The following is a 23231-nucleotide window of genomic DNA, read 5'->3' as shown; positions in this document are numbered from 1 at the left end:
ACTCTAGAACTTAAGCTACCACTTCTATATCATATGATGTTACAGGACTTAGGAGAAGGCTATGAATGTTTAATCTGTAAACTCACCGCTTCATCTATCTGTCTGGGAAATTTTATACGCAAATGTGAAAGTGAAGAAAAATGCTTTCCATTGGAACACTGCCATCCTTTAAGATGATCCACTGCCGGCCGAACTTAACCCTATATATTAAAACAGGGATGCCATATGTTTCATCAATGAGACTATCCCTAAAAGATTCCCGTTGTGGTGGAGAAAGAAAAAAAGACGAAAAAACCTCGAAGCCAAAATCAAAATCCAAACAGCCACACACACGCAATTCCAGTAGGACTTGCCTAACCCCTCTGATCTTCTTGTTGTCCGTGCTCTTCTCTAATTTAGTTTCGAGTCTGACAAGACTCTCCTCAGCAGAGAGGGTCTGCAGCGAAGCTCTTAAATTGTGATCCAAGTAACTTTTAGTACGCACATTTGTTCTCTTGATGTTGTAAGACGCCATGTTTGTTGTGTTCTGAACTTTTCTCTCTGACTAAAAGTATTGTCGCTGCCAGGAAGAGCGTCAGTGATTGGCCAGAAACTGCACACGCCTACTGGCTGGATAGGCCAAGCTAAATGATTGACACATAGAAGGAACAATGGGAAAGGCTCAATAGCCCAGCTGTTGGGAAAAACCAAGATAAGCAACGGAGGGGTGTCAATGACTATTGTTGTACTATTATTCAGGAAAGCTGTAAAGAAAAGATGCATATAAAATCCGGGCTCATTTTAAAAATAAAAATTGGATGACCCTCCCTTGGACTCAAAGTAAAATTTGATGACCCTCCCTCAAACTAAAACTAAAAAGACATGACCCTCCAGTATTTTCCTCCAGTGACCCCCCTCCATAAATTTCCCTAGGTCCCTAACTTGTAGTATGTTTAAAAAAAAAAATATGTCGTAGCCCCGACCCCCCCACCTTACGAGGTGGTAGGGGGTCCCTGCTCCATCTCCCCATCAGTTTGGGGGTCCCCGGCCTGAAAACGTTGAAGACCCCTGATGTAGACGAATAACACAATGAAAATAATGCTTCCACAGAGACTTGTACAGTATGCATGCAGAATATGCAGTATGCAGAATAACACTTTTCCAGAAAATGATGATTCTGAAATAATCATTTTAATAATTTTGGGAGGTCAGAAAAATTGTTGTGTTTACACCTGTTAGCTGACGACCACTATTATCCGTGTTTCTTCCGTTTAGAGATACTTGCTTGAAGGAGCCAAGTGAGTTGCAATTAAATGGTGCTGCCTTGTAGACTTTAGAGAAATAAGGCGCAGACATGCTGTGATGTAGAGTGGAGTACGACATTGAATAATGTTCTCTATGGCACCTATATTTACTCAGTCGCATGGCAAAAATAGACAAACTACAAGCTCACGACATGTCGCGATGGGACACATTGTGAGCTTCTAGATTGGGCTTGGGCAATTTTCATGATACATTTTTGTGCTATTTTCTTGTGACAAAACACGAGCAACAAGGGAAATCAAACTTTTGGCTGAAAAGAGCCGAGAGGCGTTGGAGAGACTCACAGGTAAAGGATTGAACTGCTGGTCTACCAGGTGAGCGTAGCCATAGTCAAAGAAAGAGTGACGTAACACAACGTCGATCCCCTGCACGGCAGCCATGCCCAGCGTGTTTAGCCACCTGCAATGTAAAGCAAGACACATACGCATGCACGCGCACACGCACACGCACACGCACACACACACACACACACACACACACACACACACACACACACACACACCATTTATCAAACCTTTAGACAGTAATTGTTTTCTTTTTATATTTCCCCCCCAATGCAGTCATTATGCCAATGTCCAGTTTTCCCGTTGGTTTCTACGCTACGAAAATTAAGCTTTTTTTGCCCTTGTATGGGTGTCGCCATCATGGTGCCCATTACTACCCAAGGAATGCTTTTGGCTGCCAACGGTCACGTGCAACCGCAGGGATACATACAGTACATGGGACTTGGGACATTGTCTTGAGCTTGCCGAAAATAAAGCACACGAAGAAGAATCATCACCTACGATCACAAGCACCTCTTACAGCATACCCTGCTTTAACAACAATTATAACATAAATTGAACCATATTTTCAAAAAATGCATATCATGGTGATTGAAACGAGTCTTTAAACTAGCGACAGGAACCATAAAATATTTATGGCAATGTTTATTAAGGTAAGAAAATCAAATGTAAAAGTTCGGGGGAAATTAATGGAATCCTATGGAGAACATATTGCTTCTGGTACCAGAACAGCGCAACTAGCGGCCAATCATAGGAACTTTTAGTTCTGTGTTTGCTTCATTTTAAATCCGGACAACAAGCCCCCTGGTTTAGTCCCTGTCATTGCTGACCCCTGCAGTTGGTCTCGGAGATGAGCATGTCCACTGATAGTCATGATGAAGTTGGCAGCTGCTTCTTTTCACCTGACACTGAGTAGCTTCACCAGGAGAACATGCTATTCCTCCTATGGTCCCACACCCCGCTGAACAGGCAGACCATGATACTAGGAGTCGCTAGTGCAGCAGCGACAGAGGCTGCCCTCCCCACCCAGATTCCCGCAAACTGTTCCAGCCAAGCCGGATGCACCGCGGAGGAATCAAACCCCAGTCTCCGTGGTGATGGACACTGCAACACCCAAACATGAGTTTCCCTTTCTCTTTTTTTATGGTTATTATTATTATTTTTCTGAGAAAACTAAACACAACATAATAGCCAACATTTAGGCCCTATTTTAGCTGTGTTGTCTTTCATTTTCAGAGGCCTAGCTTTAAAGTCATTCAGATATGCGATTCGTCATACTACCAAGTCTCGTCGTAAATCCCTGTAAAGCTGTGCCTCATCACACAAGACTGTCGCCCCAAAACTAGTGAAAATAGCAGATCTACAAGCACACGCAAGGCGTGGTATGCTTGTAGATCAAATTAAATTAAAATGATCAAACGGTTTTGGACATACAAGGTTTCCACCCGACAGCAACGATGTAACACATTTCCAACGGAAGAACGCATGGCGTTAGTGCATGGCGTTGGCCTGTGCCGTTAGCAGTACTTACAGGAAGCCAGCGGCGTACGTGTCGGACAGATTATTGGTGCCCCCGGCCCACGCGGGCCCCACTCCACCCAGCCACACTTTCTTCCCAGGAGCGTGTGTGTTCACTACCTGAAAATAGAGGACAAACGCATCAGTGACAGACAGGTCTGAGATAGTATGTGTATGTATGTACAGCAGGGTTCCCAATTTAGTTTTCCCCAACGGCCGAATTATGTCTAGGGTACCAAGCCGAGGGCCACAACATTGCAGGGGGCGACAGTGGCGTTCCCATTACTCCAGTGACAGTTCAGATATCGTCGTTGTCGGGTGAAAATCTTGTCCAAAACCGTTCGTTTTGCATTTATCATTTTAAAAATGATTTAAACTAGTGAAAACAGCCGATCTACAAGCTTGTAGATCTGCTGTTTTCACTACTTTTGTGCGACGGCCTTGTATGATGAAGCAGGGTTTTACTTTGTGAAAGAACCTACAAATTTGGAGATACGAGGTTTCCACCCAACAACGACGATATACTAGTGTTGTTGCTGCTCTTATACCACCATTACTACTGGGGTTGGTGGGGGCCAAATGGCCTGCGGGCCGCCTATTGGGGAACCCTGATGTACAGTATGTGTTGCAATAGAATAGTGTAAAGTGACTAAGTACATTTACTCAAGTACTGTACTTAAGTACAGTTTTGAGGTATTTTTGAGCGGTGCTCCTGGAAGAAGCTAAGCTCCCGAAGTGTGGCCTACATCTGGCCTACATCTGGCCTACATCTGGCCTACATCTGGCCTACATCTTGGCACAAAGCGCTCAAAGTTTGTTGTGCGCCCAGGGTCTCATTGGCCAAGCTTCGCAGGACCCTTAAAGGACAACTTTGTTTTTTTTATATTTTAGATTGTAATTAGAGAAAAGAAAAAGTGGGTGTTAAAATGTTTTCATTTGCTTCATTCTATAGTTTTTTTCACGTTTACCGTGCTAAAATGTGGGGCATGCGTACGCATTGGGGCATGCGTACAAGTGGCTAAATATGTCTTTTTAGACACAATAAGCCAGCAGTTTCTTTATTGCTATTTACAGTAACACTTCTAGACCCCATAAGTCACATCCAACCATGAAAGGTTGCGTTCTGTCTTGGGATTGGGAATGGGCTTATTCTGGGTAAAATGACATTTTAGCTACTTGTACGCATGCCCCCAACCACTGAAATAAGAATCTCTAAAACAATAAAAGAAGTAAATGAAATCAATTTAACACTCATCTTTCTATATTCTTTAATTACAATCTAAAATATGAACCCTTGTTGTAAAAAACTAAAGTTGTCCTTTAATGAAATAAACTCATAAATACTGTACCAACGTACACTAGGTGTGATTTTGTATTACTAGTATTTTCAATTTTCAGTACTTTTAATTCTATTCCACTAACATCTCAGAGGCAAATATTATACTGCAACTCCCCTACAATTATTTGAAAGCTTTAGTTACTATTTCCTTTGTAGATTTTGATTATTAAAGGGATCCCTGGCTAATACTACAATTATGCCTTAATACATTATAATTGTCCTCTATAAATACAATATGAAATTAAAAACACCTTAATTATTTTATTTCTCCTAGAAATAGCTAATCTTTCACTCAATAGGGGAAATGCCTGTCGCAAGTTGATGATGTCATAAATGTAATTTGTGATCTATCCCTATGGAATTTATGGCATGCATGTGCAAATAAAAACAAACGTAATACTTCCTATGGTTAATATGAGCAACAAATCAATATTTCAAATGTGTTTGTGTTTTGTTTTTTTGCACATGCATGCCATAAAAATGACACATGACATTTATGACATCATCAATTTGCGACAGGTATTTCCCCTATTGAGTGAAAGATTAGCTATTTCTAGAAGAAATACAATAATTACGGCGTTTTTAATTTTACATTGTAGTTATAGAGGAAAATTATAATGTATGTATATAATATATGTATATTAGCCAGGGATCCTTTTAACATACATGAACCACATTAACATACTGTACATACCTACATAAACCACCCCTACAGTATACATTTTGGCCATTTGAAAATAGTCAATCTACAAGCTCGCAATGGGACGCATTGTGAGCTTGTAGATCTGCTATTTTCAAAAGATTTGTATACATTCGAAAACTTGTGAAATGGGACATGCTGCATGAGGAGCACTTTCCTTTCTACGTTTGGTATTTTAAGTACATTGATACCAACACTTTGAGGGCACATTCTGCCAATGCATTTCAATGGGAATGGAGTGTTTTTTTGGGGGGGCAGAAATCCACAAATGGCAGCAAACAGCTCCTTCCCCTTTAAAATGTATTGGCAGAGTCTGCCCTCATAAACCATGTTTCCATAAGCTTATTCGAAAATAGGAAGCGAATTATCAGAAATTCGCATTAAGCCAAAGCGAATTTAGCATGTTTCCATTTGCGGGTGTCATTCGAATTAGCGACGGCCGCATGAGTTGATCAGGCTGATTTTTTCAGACCAAACAGAGACGAGAGCACTGAACGACTGCTGTGACTTGCTGCACAGTGCACACTGCACACTCATCCTGTAAGTTTCAGCGTCCTCTGGAAGGTGGCCGATCTGCAAGCTCACAGCGTGGCGCGGAGACGCGGATGCGAGCTGCTGTGAGCTTGTAGATCGGCCACTTTTGGCACGCAACACCGTGTGATGAGGAAGGGTTAGCCACGGATGACTTGATTCCGGGGAGGTGAAAATGGGAGGATTTTACACACGGTCCGTGTCACTCCGTGTGTAACAAACAAACGGTTTGTTTTGTGGGATAACGCTATACAATGGACGTTAAGCGGCAGGGGAAAGTGTTAAGTTGCGATAGAAACCCAGAACGTCATAATCTATTCGCATTTATTGTCTGACCCGTTTCCATTCACAAATGCGCATTTAGTTTATTCGATAAAACCTCAAAAGTCAAAATCCACCTCTTCCAAGCGGATAAAAGTTTTTGCGGATAATGAAAGTTTATTCGAATTTTGAAGTGTTTCCATAAAAAAAATTAAGCGAATAACCCTTAATGCGCATTAAGAGGCTTTATGGAAACGCCACTTGTGGTTAGAATAAAAGTGTGGTGTGACCTGACACAGTATTTCTAGTGGAAGTATTTACTTTTACTTAAGTAAAACATTCAAGTACTTTTTCCACCACTGATATGTTGTTTTATTCACATGAAGCCGTCCCTGTTATGGGAATGTCATACAGTATAATAGGCAAAGTCCCCAGGACCTTTTTTTGCAATCCTTTTAGCCTTAATATCTTACTGTACCATGTGATGTTTACATTTATGACTAATAAAGTATTCAATCAATCTATCAATCAATTAAAACATTCAGCAAAAACAACAACACCAACAGTATATTCACTATTTGATGTACAGACATACAGTAGTGTTTAAGTGGTTAACAGGAAGAAAAAAAAATATTGAGAATCTGAAATTAGCTTTGGGGAAAAAAAAATCTCACTATGCTGCTGCCTGTTCCAACTGGCTCAACACCAGTACAAACAGGACATCTCACTTCTTCTAAATTACTTTGAGGGCAATTAGAAGAACCCATTATCTAGGAGTAACCTCCGCTAAGTTCTCCCGTCCAGGCTGTTTGCTTTTCGCCGCTTTGAAACCTGACACCGGCAGTATCTCAGACACTTTATTATCGATAAAGCCAAATGTTAAACAGATGTACCGATTCCAAGATGCGTACGCTGTACAATGTCACAATGCGTCAACCGATCAGCAAGTGTCTGAGACCTGTGGACATAATTCCGTCTTGCGTTTCGGAGTAAAAGCCGCTCCTCCTGAGAATGCTCACTCCTGTTGTCCTGCGGCATGAGAGAACTTTGGCACGGGTCCTTGGCTTCGACTTAGCGAGTCTGCTGCAGCAGCAAGCGTTGGTAATATTACCTCATTGTGAACACAACCCACACACCCTGAACCACTTGTGCAGCGCACATGTGTCGGTATGCTCGCAAGACACAGGGATGTAAACTGATATACAGCCTGGCAAGACCTGGTCAAAGGGAAACTAAGTCTCTGAATGAAAATAAGCCCATTCGTTGTCGTCTCTCTCAACTCAGCTCGATTCAACTTAGTTTGTATGGCCCTTAATCACTGCTACAGGGATTCATAGACCCATGTTTAACAAAGAAAGCTTAGGTAACACACATCGACTGGTGGGGTGCTGGGCTAAGAGGCTTCAGTTCATAGAGCCCGCACACCGAGACAGGTACAAAGAAAGTATTTATTTGGACAACGTTTCGATCCTCTTGCATATCTTCGTCAAGTCATGTGATAATGCACACCGGCCTTTTCTCTATAAAGAGGAGACCCAATCGTCTGTCAACCCCACATCGTGCCACCTGCACATGTGTGACACCTTGCCCCTGAGTGAAAGAAAACAAACCACACACCTTGTCACTAGTCCCTCAAGGAAAGGAAAAACTCCCAAGAAAAATGTCTTGACGGGAAGATAAATGAAAGAAACCTCGGGGACGGGGTGGAATAAGTGCAGAGTGGACAATATCCAAATAGACAACAAACAAAGTAACAAATCATACACTAATAGCATTCAATGCTATCATGGGGATTGCTTTGTCATCATGTCATCAACCTAACTATACTACTTAATCTTTAACCTCATGAACCCCAGTGTCCCGGTTCTGGCCATGTCATGATAGAAGAACATTCAGCAAAAATCGAGGAACATTCTGAAAAAATGAGAATGTGGCGAAAGTAGTTGCACATCAGGCCAAAATAGATTAACTTTCCACCAAAGTGCACAGTAGATGAAAATTTTGTAAAAATGTATGAACATTTGGTGAAAGGCTTGTTAGCTTGTATGGTCTATTTAGTGCTAGTTGACATAAAACAAAGTTTAATAGTGTTTAAATAGTTGATCATGTGAGCGGACATAACTCTTACCTTGATGACTTTACCGATCTGCTCTGTCAGCGTGTCTAACAGCCGCGTCTTCAAGAAGTCCTCCACTCGGTTCACTCTGCCATCCATGTAATAACTGTAAGGGCAAAAAGACAGAGGATTGTCCATGTATTTGCCTGCACTCCGTGTGCGATTACTATTGCTTAATTTGCCCTATTACACAAATAGCTGATCTACAGTACAAGCTCTCAAACAAGCTCACAATGCGTAATAATAATTTCATTATAACTGCAACAAATTATGACCAATATATTGGATCACAAATCATGTGTATAATGCAATGTAAGAGTATAATTTTCTGTCAAAATGCGGGCATGCAGAAGACAAGAGTTGAAAATACACAGATGGCACAGAGATTGAGACATCAAACCACAGACGTGTGTGTGTGTGTGTGTGTGTGTGTGTGTGTGTGTGTGTGTGTGTGTGTGTGTGTTTCAATGTTTGTATGTAGCTGCATGTGTGCAAGAGCCAAGAGAAATAGTCAGAGATTGAGAGCTATGGTGAGAAGATATTATTGGGAACGTGTGGCCTCGTCCAGGGGAGCATTTCTTGGGGCAGAGAGGAAAGCTTCTCCAAAACAACATCCAAGAAAACCAGACAGCGACAGCCAGCTTCCACCTCAGCAGCCAGAGCTGCAGACAACAGGCGTACACAGCAGAGAATATGGCTAAGCTACAATACATTCTACAGCTGGTAATGAAATGTGAAGCGACTTCTAAGCTACTATTTCCAGAGGACATTTTGGAACTGCTTAACTCCACACACTGTTCGCTGTACAATAAAATGCATAACTGCATTTGCATTTGAAGGGATCTAGTTCTCAAAGTAACAATAGGCGGAACTAGGAAGGGGTGCTCCGTGGAGCGCATATCTCCAGGCCGGGTGGTCTAAACGGTAACCACGGCTGTGTATGATATGGGTTACAGCCGTCAGGACCTGAGGACTTCTATGACATACAGCAGGGTTCCCCAATTAGTTTTCCTCAAGGGCCGAATCATGTCTAGGGTACGAAGCCGAGGGCCACAGTATTGCAGGGGACGACGGTGGCGTTCCCGCTACTCCAGCGACAGTTCAGATATTGTCGTTTTATCGTGAAAATCTTGTATGTCCAAACCGTTTGTTTTGCATTTATCATTTTAAAAATGATTTAAACTAGTGAAAACAGCCGATCTACAAGCACAGTGTGCTTGTAGATCGGCTGTTTTCACTACTTTTGTGAGACGGCCTTGAATGATGAAGCAGGGCTTTACTTTGCGAAAGAATGTACACATTTGGAGATACGAGTTTTCCACCTGACAACGACGATATACTAGTGTTGTTGCTGCTCTTATACCACCATTATTACTGGGGTTGGTGGAGGCAGTAGCCCCCCGCGGGCCGCAAATGGCCCGCGGGCCGCCTATTGGGGAACCCTGACATACAGTATAGCTCAACTTCTCCCATTTGTGTCGCCTCCTATGGGTAGAAGTGAAAGCACTTTTGGAGGTGTGCCCCTCCCACAAAATGTCTATGCCAAATACAGGAAAACTGATGGAATAGCAGAAACCTGTTTGACACTCATGACACTCACATCACCCCTGAGATCATTGTGTAATTTGGTGCAAAACTCATTTTACTTTAACAAACTGTGACATTTGTAATGTCCCCTATGGGCCTAAGTGATATGAATTTGCACATGCACAAAACGTTTGACGCAGATCAGTTCAGTAGTTTCTATGAGTGCACACACAGATAAACACACATTACGCACGCACGCACACACGCACGCACGCGCATGCACACAACCATACACACACTTTATAAGCACTTTTCTGTCAACACTGTAAGTTGCCAGGTAATAAATGCAATTGTGTCACAAACATGTGAATTCAATTGTGAAAATACGGTTACACGGATGACCTGGAAGATGGAAGATAACCTCAACCAGGACATGGCCTGCAGCTCAGGATTGGCAAGATGGTGTCTGCAGCATATCAGTTAGACAGCGGACGAGTTTGTCGACAACAACCGCTGTAGCAAGCCCCAAAGTACCTCCGCGTAAGCCTGGATAGGACACTGCCATTTAAGCAAAACCGAAGTGAAGCCAAAGTGTCATCAAGGGTCTTGCTATTCAGAAGACTTGCTGGAACGTCCTGGGGTGCCTCTGTCAAGGTACTACAAATCTCAGTGCAAGCCCTGGTCTTCGCTGCAGCAGTATACTGTGCCTCAGCCTGGTGTAGAAGCCCACATGCTGCCTTGCTGTCTCTCCGGATCATAACGGGTTGCCTGAAGCCCACCCCTGAAGTTCTACCTGCCAGTCCTAGCAGGAATTGCACAGGTCAGCCTCCGACAAGAGACTATTACCCTCGCCCTGGCAAGAAAAGCCAAGAAACATGACTGGCATATCCTGCATGACACCACTATGACAGTGTTGCCTCCAAATAGACTCAAGTCCCGCCACTCATACAACAAGGTGGCACAAGAGATGCTTAGTTCTATCCCTGGGGACCAGTTTACAAAGGCATGGATGGAGGCATCCTGGAAGCAGGAGTGGGAGTCAGCTGGGCCCACACGTTGTGGGCCCAGACTGCGTGCTGGGGTTGGAACCGACTGCGTACTGGGGTTGGCAGCCTCAAAACATCTATCAAGAAGTGGGGTCATGGCAGACAGCACAGTATGCGAGTATGGGGAGCTTGTGCAGACTGGCGATCACATAATCACCACCTGTGCCCTGTTTGAGTTTGGAACTGATAGCCGTATATGGATGGAAAGCATAATGCCTCTGGCCATGGCTGTCTGTTGCGGGAGATAGTCTACCAGTAAGACTCCCTAATCGGGCCGTCAGGTCGCAGCGTGATTTTAGGCCAAAATGTGTAGGAACAGTGTCCAAAAATGTGTTTGAAAAAAATCAGCCTGATGGTGGCTCTATATGGGACAGATCCATGTTGATGACATGAGTGTAGACATACTGTGTAGCGATTTGCGTGATTTTAGGGCAAAATCTGTAGGAGTAGTGTCCAAAAATGAGTTTTAAAAAATCGGCCTGAAGGTGGCACTAAATGGGACAGATCCATGTTGATGACATGAGTGTAGACGTACTGTGTAGCGATTTGCATGATTTTAGGGCCAAATCTGTAGGAGTAGTGTCCAAAAATGTGTTTTAAAAAATCAACCTGAAGGTGGCGCTAAATGGGACAGATCCATGTTGAGATGAGTGTATACATGTACCGATTTGCGTGATTTTAGGGCAAAAATTGTAGGAGCAGTGTCCAAACATGTGTTTTGCAAGAATCGGCCTCATGGTGGCGCTAGAAGAGGGCCATGTGAGAATTGATGGGATAGGTTGTGGTTTTGCAGGCAAGGAGTGTGTGTGCAAAATTTGGCATGGATCGGGGCAACGGTTGCGGAGATATGAGCAGGGCAAAAGTGTGACGTGTGACTGACTGACTGACTGACTGACTGACTGACAGCCGGTGGAGGTTTTGATAGTAAATGTGACCTGACGGTCGCAACAAAGGTCCCATCCTAATTTACAGTACACTTTAAGACAGAATAAGACATAATAAAGCCATAATAAGAAACAATGTGTTGGTAATTAGAACTAATATGTTTTATTAGACAGAAACAAAGACAGAATAGCAGAAAGAGCGAATACATTCTCTGGCACCGGCACCTGCCGACCGTCAGTTCGACCGTCAGTCATGCTACATCGCCGGCGTTAGGACCGGCAGCCACGGAACTGTAGGTAGGACCGGCATCGCTGGTAACTTCCGCAGCAGCCACCTTCGCACGGACCGGCAGTTTACCGCGACGGGACCTGCCGGTCAGTGTGGCGGCCGCCGGTCCTACTGCCGGTCCTACTGCCGGTCCTACAGGTGACGGTGCCAGAGAATGTATCCGCTCTTAATGCTATTCTGTCTTTGTTTCTGTATAATAAAACATATTAGTTCTAATTACCAACACATTATTTCTTATTATGGCTTTATTATGTCTTATTCTGTCTTAAAGTGTACTGTAAATTAGGATGGGACTACTACAAATACCTGTGCATGAGGCCGCTAATGCAGAACATGTCCTAGAAAGACCATCCGACTATATCACCAATTTTCACTAGGGTCACCCAGAGACGTGTTGTTTTTGCTGGACACTGCTAGAGAGATAACACCCAGATCTTCTGGACACTTACTTGTCCAACTACAGGAAGAAGACCATTTACTTATCTAGATGCTATTGCCAGAGTCAATGGACTCCAAGTGGAAGATCTGGCTAAAGTAATGGGAGATAAACCAGAGTAGAGTGCCCGATTGTCTTTTATCTCAACTGCGGTCGACGATGATGATGAGAAATACCACATTGCGGATGTATGCCTCTGCCAACCAGTTGCCGTTTACAGTACATCCGGGGCTGTCCAGAATGATATAGTATGTATTGAAGAGTACATACAGTTACATGCTACAGTTGATCCATTGTGCCAAATTTCATAAACTTCCCTCAAGGTGTTCCTGAGATATGCTGGGATGGACATACAGATGTTTGGACAGAGGGGTGGAGGGATGGATGGCTGTCTGCCGGAGGCATAAAATTAAACATTGGGGAACTCACGTTTATATTATGAAAACATAAAATCTCTACATTATCCCCAAAGTCATTTAAACATTAGAGAACTTAAAGCTATACTGTGTAAGTTGCTCAACTAGTGGTCTGTAGCAGTATAGCAGTACGGCCGTTTTTCGCCGCGGACCGGGCTTTCAGACCACCGCGTCCGCCTCGCCTCGCCGAGACGCATCCATAGAGGTCTCTCGTGTCCCTCTACGAGCAGCGGTTGGGGAGTTACATGCTAGACTTCTAGATCAGCGTAAACAAAGCTGTTGAAGCAAGCTATTTCCTGAAGAGACGCAAGATGCACTGTAATTGGCCGGTAGTGTATCATGTGTGTATGATCCGCAATGTGATTGGCCAACATATACGGATGATGCGAATTATCATTTTTCCGCGAAATCCGGTCCCCGGACAGGATCATAGAAAACATATAAAGAGAAGGCTTTAGAAGCTGAAAATAACGGAGTGGGTGTTCTAAAACTTTAGCGATTTAACAGTTAGGACAACTTTAAGATTTGTTTTATAAAAAAAGTTACATGGTATAACTTTAACTGAATAATTGAGACAATGTTGGCTACGCCTAATTGCACCATTTAAAAAGCACAGACGAAACAGACTGTCATCAAACAACTTTTCAGCAGGGACTATTTTGCCGATAGAGTTTTCAACTGAATCTGCGCTTTAGAATGGCAAAAAAAATGCAATTATAAACTTAACTTTGACAACAACAAATAGCTCATCCCAAAGCAAGTTGATTTTCATACCATACTGGAATTCATGGAATCCAGTGGTTTCCTTCGAGAATCAAACAAACATGGTACAGTTTGGGAAATGCACGGCTGAACTATCAAGTATATACGGTCGGTGGCAGTCAATGGGCTACACCTGCCAGAGAGAGACCACCGGCATGGCCCTTTAATGGTGTAGGTAGAGTGAGTTATGGCGATCTGGGTGCAGCACTGCTGAATATTTCATGACATTACTGGAAGAAGTCATCGCAACAGAGAGGACTACCGTAGCCTTTCTTTCCCTGTCTGTCGTCCAGGGAGAGCTCACATTAATCCTCCAATACAGCAACACTGAGCAATATCAAAGAGGCGCATTGACAGCTCACAAAAAAGTCTACTGCCGAGGATATCCAGACCCCGAGGTAATACCTTCCATTTGACATGTGGATGAATCACACTGAAACCAAGACAGAGCTACGTTGGACTGCAACTCAGTTGGGAATTTTTGGCAGAGCTACAAAAAAGCACTGAATACAGTAACAAGGCAGGTTGGGATTTCTTTCTGGTAATCAGAAAGGTCAACGGTTCACCCCCTGGTCCGCCCAGTATACGTGTCAAAGTGTCCCTGGGCAAGACAGTAAACCCCTAACTGCTCCCCGGGCGCCGGATTACTGGCACTAGCTCCCTCACTGCTCCTAATAGTTAGGATGGGTTAAATGCAGAGGATGTTCAAATGTACAGTGACTCACATATCTCCCCCCCCCCCCAAACAAAAAAAATAAGAGGGAACTATTCTCTTTTACTTCTTTCTTTGCTGTTAAATATACGTTGAGGACAGTAATGGAAGAGAGCAAGAGAAATGAGCATTGAAATGTCTTAAATCATCCAGTAACACTGCTGTGTGAAACTGAAGGGTGGGTCCTTTGCCATAAGCCAAATGGCACAGTGAAACTGAAATATTTCAACTATCAACACGGCATCACAGATGCTTCACACAACGTTTTTATAGCACATCTACGGTATGACCTTTCCTGTCACTGAGAGAGAGAGAGAGAGAGAGAGAGAGAGAGAGAGAGAGAGAGAGAGAGAGAAAGAGAAAGAGAAAGAGAAAGAGAGATACATTCTGGCAGCCAATCTGACCAAAATGTAAATCAGATTCGGTTTAAGTACTTGAGTAGAACTCTTTAAAGCACTTCCATGTTTACTTTTCACTCCGGTTCCCTGCAGGCACTCGCTACATTGGCACTCTGAGTCGCTGAAAGAAATGTGTTTTCTTTACGAATAGAATAGTGTCCTTAACACTGTCAGCACATTTAGGCCAGTCAGCATGCCAAGAACCTTGGCAGCTGTATAGACACAGTTTTCCACGCCAACAAAAATCATAATCCATGGCCGTATCTAACGGACATGTTCAAATGCAATGAGGAAGTGAGGCGAGATCATTATTGGGTGAAATATTGGTAACACTTTTTATGAAGTCCATCTAATCTAACTATTAATTTACCTTTATTACCCGGCTTGGTTGAATGCTTGATTCTGATTGGTCGAGCATTGAAATCAGTGGTGAATTATAGGCGTATAATGACCGCTCCGCTCTATAATTCACCGCTGCCTAATCAATGGCTCAGAGCAGCTGCTGTATTCAGGCTGCACTGTGTGGATTTAGTGCCGTATATCCAACATGGCAGCCATGTAAACAAACAAACAGCGACATTTACAATTAAACGTTGCTCTCAAGAATGTTTTTGAAAATATTTGAGGCGAGAAATAGACGACGCAGTTACAGAAAATGGATTATATTTGATCAGCACTTCCTTGTTTTCCAAGGTGACCGTGTTGCGCGGGGGGTGACGCACTTTCAGTGGTGTGTAAACAGGAAATACTTTGTTTTGTTTTTAGTTTTGAGTCAAATTATTAATTTTATTTATTAGTCGGGTAATAAGTGCTATAGGGGGTGAGGACTGGGCGTGGCCTTGCAAAAATCGGCCACTCCCGCCCGCCATGTTCGTTGCTATCTTTCTTGTGAGACTCTTGGATAAAAGGAAGCGATGACCGGAGAACAGCATTGACAGTTCGCTGGTTGTAGATAAGATGGATTGGTCAATGCAAGTGTACTCTATTACAAGTCGAAGTCCAGTAGGCCTATTCAACATTTACATGAGTAAAAGTATTGGTAATGGTATCAAAATGTACTTAAAGTACCAACAGTAAAAGTAGGCCTACTCATTGCGCAGAATGTCCCTTTCAAGTTATCAAAACATATTTTGAAAATAGCATGGATCTAACATTGTAAGCTTGTAGATCGGCTATTTTCAAATGGTCAAAATATGCTGAAGTGGTTAATGATGTTTTGTAATTGCGACCGTAGGTCGCAGTTTAGTTGCGACCGTCAGGGAGCAGTTTACTATGAAAACCTCCACCGGCCGTCCGTCGGTCGGTCACACGTCACACGTCACACCTTTGCCCTGCTCATATCTCCGCATCAGTATATAGGGCTTGTTTGTTTATTGTATGACATCACGCCACATCATCAGCTGTAGACTCTGTGATGTCATCGTATCGCATCAGTATATAGGGCTTGTTTGTTTATTGTATGACATCACGCCACATCATCAGCTGTGGACTCTGTGATGTCATCGTATCTCCATATATGGCCATCTCCGTATATGGAGATATAAGTCGTCCATGCCCAAGTATGGGCTGGTGAGGTCAGACTTTGTGTGATGCGTAGGTTATCTCCATATATGGAGATTCAACATTCCAGGCAATGCTCTCTTCCCTGGTGAGAATTGCCCCTTTATATAGGGCTTGTTTGTGTATTGTATGACATCACGCCACATCATCAGCTGTGGACTCTGTGATGTCATCGTATCTCCATATATGGCCATCTCCGTATATGGAGATATAAGTCGTCCATGCCCAAGTATGGGCTGGTGAGGTCAGACTTTGTGTGATGAGTAGGTTATCTCCATATATGGAGATTCAACATTCCAGGTGTAACTATGGCTACCCGTATGACGTGAGAGGTGGAGGTTGTTGCGACCGTCAGGGAGCAGTTTACTATGAAAACCTCCACCGGCCGTCCGTCCGTCGGTCGGTCTGTCGGTCGGTCGGTCGGTCACACGTCACACGTCACACCTTTGCCCTGCTCATATCTCCGCATCAGTATATAGGGCTTGTTTGTTTATTGTATGAGATCACGCCACATCATCAGCTGTGGACTCTGTGATGTCATCGTATCTCCATATATGGCCATCTCCGTATATGGAGATATAAGTCGTCCATGCCCAAGTATGGGCTGGTGAGGTCAGACTTTGTGTGATGCGTAGGTTATCTCCATATATGGAGATTCAACATTCCAGGCAATGCTCTCTTCCCTGGTGAGAATTGCCCCTTTATATAGGGCTTGTTTGTGTATTGTATGACATCACGCCACATCATCAGCTGTGGACTCTGTGATGTCATCGTATCTCCATATATGGCCATCTCCGTATATGGAGATATAAGTCGTCCATGCCCAAGTATGGGCTGGTGAGGTCAGACTTTGTGTGATGCGTAGGTTATCTCCATATATGGAGATTCAACATTCCAGGTGTAACTATGGCTACCCGTATGACGTGAGAGGTGGAGGTTGTGATATTTGTGGAGATAAGCGACCAACGGTCGCTTATCTCCCGATTAGGGAGTCTTACTGGTGATATTTGTGGAGATAAGCGACCAACGGTCGCTTATCTCCCGATTAGGGAGTCTTACTGGTATCAAAACCTCCACCGGCCGTCCGTCGGTCGGTCGGTCGGTCGGTCACACGTCACACGTCACACCTTTGCCCTGCTCATATCTCCGCATCAGTATGACATCACACCACATGTGTACACAAACCTTTGTGTACGTTGCTGTGGCAACAGTCTGTTGTTGCTGGTCTGTTAGTGTACGTTAGCAACCACCTTAGCAACCATGGTTTTACCCTAGCAACCAACTGTTTACCCTAGCAACCAACTGTTTACCATAGCAACCATGTTGTTTTACCCTAGTCTCAATATATTGAATCCACTTTCACGATGTAAAGTCCAGTTCAACATTTCAAACACCAAAAATGGTAAAATACCAAACAATACAGGTTCTCAGGGTTCTTGAAGATCAAGAGTCTTGGTCAAATACTTCTGTTGGTTTCTGCACTGATCATTTATACAATTTAGCTGTGTTTGCTCGTGTCATCATGATGAGGTCATAAATCAGCCATGCCCAAATATAGATTTTACGGGTTTACATGCTTACTCAGTTATTCGTTATGTGAAAGTCCTATGACGTCTATGATATCTGACATCATCATACATACATTCCCTTTTATGCCCATAAATGGAGATCCCCTCTGTAGAACAAGCCACTGACATCACTGTAATGTCAGGGGAACCAAATCCCTTTTATGTCCATATATGGAGATCCCTGTGATGCCAGGGGAACCAAATCCCTTTTATGCCCATATATGGAGATATGGAGATCCCCGTGTTGCCAGGGTAACAAATCCATTTTATGCCCATATATGGAGATCCCTGTGATGCCAGGGGAACCAAATCTTTTTTACGCCCATATATGGAGATCCCTTATGTCATCAATATTAAGCCCATATCTGTGAATATCTATGGGTACCAGATGTCTCCATATATGGTTAAATGGTCCGATATACATCACTGGCCAGAAGACCAGGAAATGGTGCAACCTCGCCCTTTGCTTTTCTCCCTTAGGCATCTTACTGGTAGGTAGTTTAATGAGGAATGAGGTATGGTGGTAGGTAGGTAGTTATGGCCTTTGATGTAAGATTTTCACTTTCTAGGATAACTATATTTGCTATTCCCAGATGATGCCCTTTTAGGGTACCCCTCATGCCCATATATGGAGATCCCCAGGCTTTACTAATTAACATAAGTTTTATGCCCATATATGGAGATCATTGTCCCAATGTCATCAGATATATGGGCATAAATGGACACAGGCAAACTAGATGGGCTGTATGGATATCCAGATGTGTGATGTAAGTGTTTTATTCCAAATGTGGCACCCCACAGACATATTTCCAGAAACAAAATCCCTTTCATGCCCATATATGGAGATTTCTGATGTCATCAATCCCAGGCCCTGTAAAAAACATGGTTGCTATGGTAAACAGTTGGTTGCTAGGGTAAACAGTTGGTTGCTAGGGTAAGAAAACATGGTTGCTATGGTAAACAATTGGTTGCTAGGGTAAACAGTTGGTTGCTAGGGTAAAAAAAACATGGTTGCTGTGGTAAACAGTTGGTTGCTAGGGTAAACAGTTGGTTGCTAAGGTAAAAAACATGGTTGCTATGGTAAACAGTTGGTTAGTAGGGTAAACCTTCAATGATTTTGACATCTTGTTACTAATCTGTCGGTAGATAATGCCGGTCTTATATAAGGGTCATTTGTGTACGGTGTGATGTCATACTGATGTCAGCAGTGTGACAGGAGATAAGCGATCTCCCGATTAGGGAGTCTTACTGGTAATAATCAAAAGTATAGTAGGCCTAGTATTACTAACTAAAGTTTTGAAATAAATGCAATGGAGTAAAAGCAGGCCTACAATATTTGGATCAGAGATGTAGTGGAGAACAAGTAAAAATATTGGCAAAGTACATGTAACTCAAAAGTGTAGGCCTACTTAAGTACAGTACTTAAGTAAATATACTTAATTACTTTACACCACATAGCGTGCCTACAGCCAGTTATTGGGCCACTGCCAAGACCACTTGCAATTTGACCCGGCCATTACTCGGTCAATTTTCATCAAAAAATGTAAATTTAAACGTGTCCATATTCACTGGAATGTCTGCTTTCATTTGCTGGTGCTCATTATTGTCTCCCAATAAAAATATATCACGCTAAAATCGCGACTTCGGCTGTCCATGCATGAATGAGCGCAGAAAAAGCACAAGCAGATCAGAACAGCCTTCACATTCATCCATTGCTTTGGAAATAAAGATCGGTTTATAATAATATAACATTCCCTATAAACAGTAGGCCTAAAATGTTACAATATTTGGATCAGAGATGTAGTGGAGAAGAAGTAAAAATATTGGCAAAGTACATATAACTCAAAAGTGTACTTAAGTACAGTACTTAAGTAAATATACTTAATTACTTTACACCACATAGCGTGCCTACAGCCAGTTATTGTGCTATTGCCAAGACCACTTGCAATTTGACCCGGCCATTACTCGGTCAATTTTCATCAAAAAATAAAAATGTAAACGTGTCCATATTCACTGGAATGTCTACTTTCATTTGCTGGTGCTCATTATTGTCTCCCAATAAAAAGATATCACGCACAACTTCGGCTGTCCATGCATGAGCGCAGAAAGAGCACAAGCAGATCAGAACAGCCATCACATTCATCCATTGCTTTGGAAATAAAGATCGGTTTATAATAATATAACATTCCCTATAAACAGTAAAATGTGTGTGATCGTTATGTTGATCAAATATGGTTTTATTGAAATGCAATCAAAGCCTAGAGCAATTGAAGTAAAAGTATCGTTGCTTGCTCAACAAGTAGAACTAGTACAGACTGATCTTGATGCATCCAAGACCTAACAATGGCAATGGCCGCCAAAGTGGGCGGAGTTAAGCCCCGAATCTTGCGGTGATGTCATAACCGACAGTCCCTATACTGTCTTGCTGCTTGGTCATTATGGCTTATATGGACACTTCAGGCTGATAATTATCAGCCCGTCGTGTCCATATAAGCCATAATGACCGCACAGCAAGACGTTATCGCATACATATTTACATATGGGTATAAAAGAGAGCCAGACAGACAGAGATAAGAGATCTCCATAATGTATAGTATGGGCATGAAAGGGACACAGACAGACAGACAGAGAGACGGATAGAACGGGAAAGGGACACAGACAGACAGACAGACAGACGGATACAACGGGTATTGCACAACTGGACGTCAATGGTGACTGTTCTGCCCAACGGGCACCGGCCTAGTGTTTATAATACATTAAAAACATATTTACCCTATATAAAGCATTATAATCTGCTTTTTATAATACATACTTATAGTTATGAGCAATCATAAACTCTCATAATGCGTAACTACATACGAAATAAATAAGAGTAGGGATGGAGCTCGATAACAAGGGGCCGCTGCAAACTCGATAACAAATGCATTGAGTACCCGGTATCAATAAGGGCTTATCAAGCTCGTTATCAAACATATAGCAGCCCATGAAGTCATGTTTAAACAATCAAGACAAGAGGTGATCAAGAAATTATTACAGTACTCTTAACCCTTTCAATGCCACCTTTTCACCACTAGAGGGCGCCCAGTGGCCATAGAAAACACCATAGAGATACGCTGGTATATGCACAAGCCGTGCGCAGCCATGATGCGCCTGAACACTTTCCTTTGTGCATGTACAGGAACAGGATGAAGTTAGCTTGAAGTTAGCTATTGGCTACCAAGCATTTTAGAAGCCCTATTTTCGGCAATTTAGCCATGATTAAACCTTGCACACCTCATGGATATGCATGGAACAGAGAAAATGAGCTCTAAAGATCCTGGATTGCATTGGAGTGGATGGTAAATATCGGCGGCGCGACGCTCTCGCGGGCCGTGTAAACAGATGACGGACGGCGGCGCGGCTCAAAAAAAAGAAAAAAAAAATGTTTTACAAAAATATATATTTTTTAAAAAGCCGAACTAGTTCGGGATAGGCACACAGGACATTAATAATTGCACAATAAGAGTTAAAAGCCATTTAACACTTATTGCACACTGTTACGACCCCCTCTAGGGTGGGGATCACAACATAATGAGGAAACAGCTTTTTTTTAAAAGACGTTTTTATTTACTCTTTTGTTTTTTAGGCAGAGAGTTATTGACTTTAGTCTTTGTTCTGTTTCAAAGTGTGAGATATAGCTTCAGGGTGATGGAAAACTTCCTATCTAAAAAAAACCCGATCCTAGACCTAACCAAATAGAAAAATACAAAAACTAACCTAACTTTCCTAACTAAGAAAAAGACAATAAACCAGAAACCAAACAAAAGATACCATACACCCCTATGAGGTGAATAGTTAAGTGGAAGCAATAAATGAACAAATGTACAAACTTAGGTAAATTACTGAATGCCAAAATCAAACAGGATATAAAATACTCAAGAACAAAGGCAAAATGGCAAATTAGCAAAACAAACTAAAAGGCTACAAAGGGCCTGGGAGGACCAGAGGCAGTTACTCTCTGCAAGCTGTTGTCCCCACCAGAGTCAGGTCAGACTGAGAGCTTTATAGATGTAGAGCAGATCACACAGCCAATCACGGCTAGGGTGTGGACACCATTGACGAATGAGGGAGGGAGGGCAGGTCCAGAGGCTGGGCCTGTCAATCTGCAATCAGGTCTGCTTTCAATCATTCACTTCACACTCACTCCAACCAGCACCACACCCTTCTCTCCATTCTCTCAGCATGCAGCACCATTCACCACCTTATAAGAAACACTAAAGGAAAACAATATAATACAGGACTCAAATAATACAAAATACAAGCAGTACAAAAGTATCTAAATAAATGTGCAAACAGACTAAATACGGCTAGCCGTAACACACACTAATGAATGATTATTTTAATGATATTTAATGATAATATTTGTTACTTTTGTCAATTGTCATCTTCATAGATGGTGGTCAAACACAAACAGTCACAACAATTGGCCAAAAAAAGAAATCTGTTCCGAATTTGTAGTCTCACATCTTTCCACAAAGTATTTGAAAACACTCAATAGTGGGCTCAATAAAAGCCCGGCTCAATAAGCAGTATCGGTAAGGTGCTCATTATCAATAAAGATTATAAGCATAAATGTGTTACAACACTATAATTATACTTAATACTCACCAGTAAGACTCCTTAATCGGGAGATAAGCGACTGTCAGGTCGCATACACAAACTTTAGAAGGCAATGGTACAGTATATAGCCAATAAGGAGGGAATATGGGAAATGGGACAGATCCATGTTGATGACATGACTTTAGAGATACTGTGTACCGCTTGGCGTGATTTTAGGCCAACATTTGTAGGAGCAGTGGCCAAAAATGTGTTTTGCAAGAATCCGCTGACAGACAGACAGCCGGTGGAGGTTTTGATAGTGACTGCGACCTGACAGTCGCACTACCTGACAGTCGCTTACAAAGTATTTTATCATAAAAATACTTCAAGTATTATCATACAATCATATTATTGTCACTGTTAAAATGCATTACAGTGTGAATATAAGTCACTACTAGTAAGACACCACAGGGTGACTTGTGACATCAGGGTGACATGCGCCAATTCTTGGCCATCTGGCCAGTGATGTATATGGGACCAGTTATTCATATATGGAGACCCTTCATGATAGTTATGTTATGTCAAAACATGCCCATATATGGACATTACCAAAGATGGGCATTCCCATATATGTCCTTAATATTGACAATATAGGAATCTCCATATATGGGTAAAAAGGTACGTAAGTAATGCCAAGCAGGGCCTTGGTGAGTTAGGACCTTGGTTTGATGCCTGTGGATCTCCATATATGGGCATAAGGGGGTACCTTAACATTCTCATTTTCGGCCTGGGATTTATGACATCAGAAATCTCCATTTATGGGCATAAAAGGTTTTTTTTCTTTTTCTGGGAATGACCATAATATATTTTATTTTATTGTATCCTTTATTAATAATAATATGTATCCATCCATATACATACAATATATTTTATGCCCATACATGGAGATCCCTATCTGAACCAGCCACACAGATATGGGCCATGCCTTTGCCATCTGGACAGTA

General features: G+C 42.5%; 1 protein-coding gene across 1 annotated transcript in view; it reads right to left on the bottom strand.

The window, feature by feature from the left end:
• The window catches only part of hpse2 (heparanase 2), a gene marked incomplete at both ends in the record, with an annotated part of 187045 nt that overhangs the window by 39332 nt on the left and 124482 nt on the right, over positions 1–23231 (bottom strand). The window contains 3 exons of the mRNA XM_080740808.1: positions 1587–1701; positions 3118–3224; positions 8064–8157. Of these exons, the coding sequence (XP_080596934.1) occupies positions 1587–1701; positions 3118–3224; positions 8064–8157 (316 nt within the window). The remainder of the gene's footprint in view (positions 1–1586; positions 1702–3117; positions 3225–8063; positions 8158–23231) is intronic.

This window comes from Nannobrachium achirus (genome assembly GCF_963921795.1).
Source record: "Nannobrachium achirus genome assembly, chromosome: 13".
Classification (NCBI taxonomy): domain Eukaryota; kingdom Metazoa; phylum Chordata; class Actinopteri; order Myctophiformes; family Myctophidae; genus Nannobrachium; species Nannobrachium achirus.
Note: the sequence above shows the minus strand (reverse complement) of the source record. Positions and strands in the feature narration are given on the sequence as shown.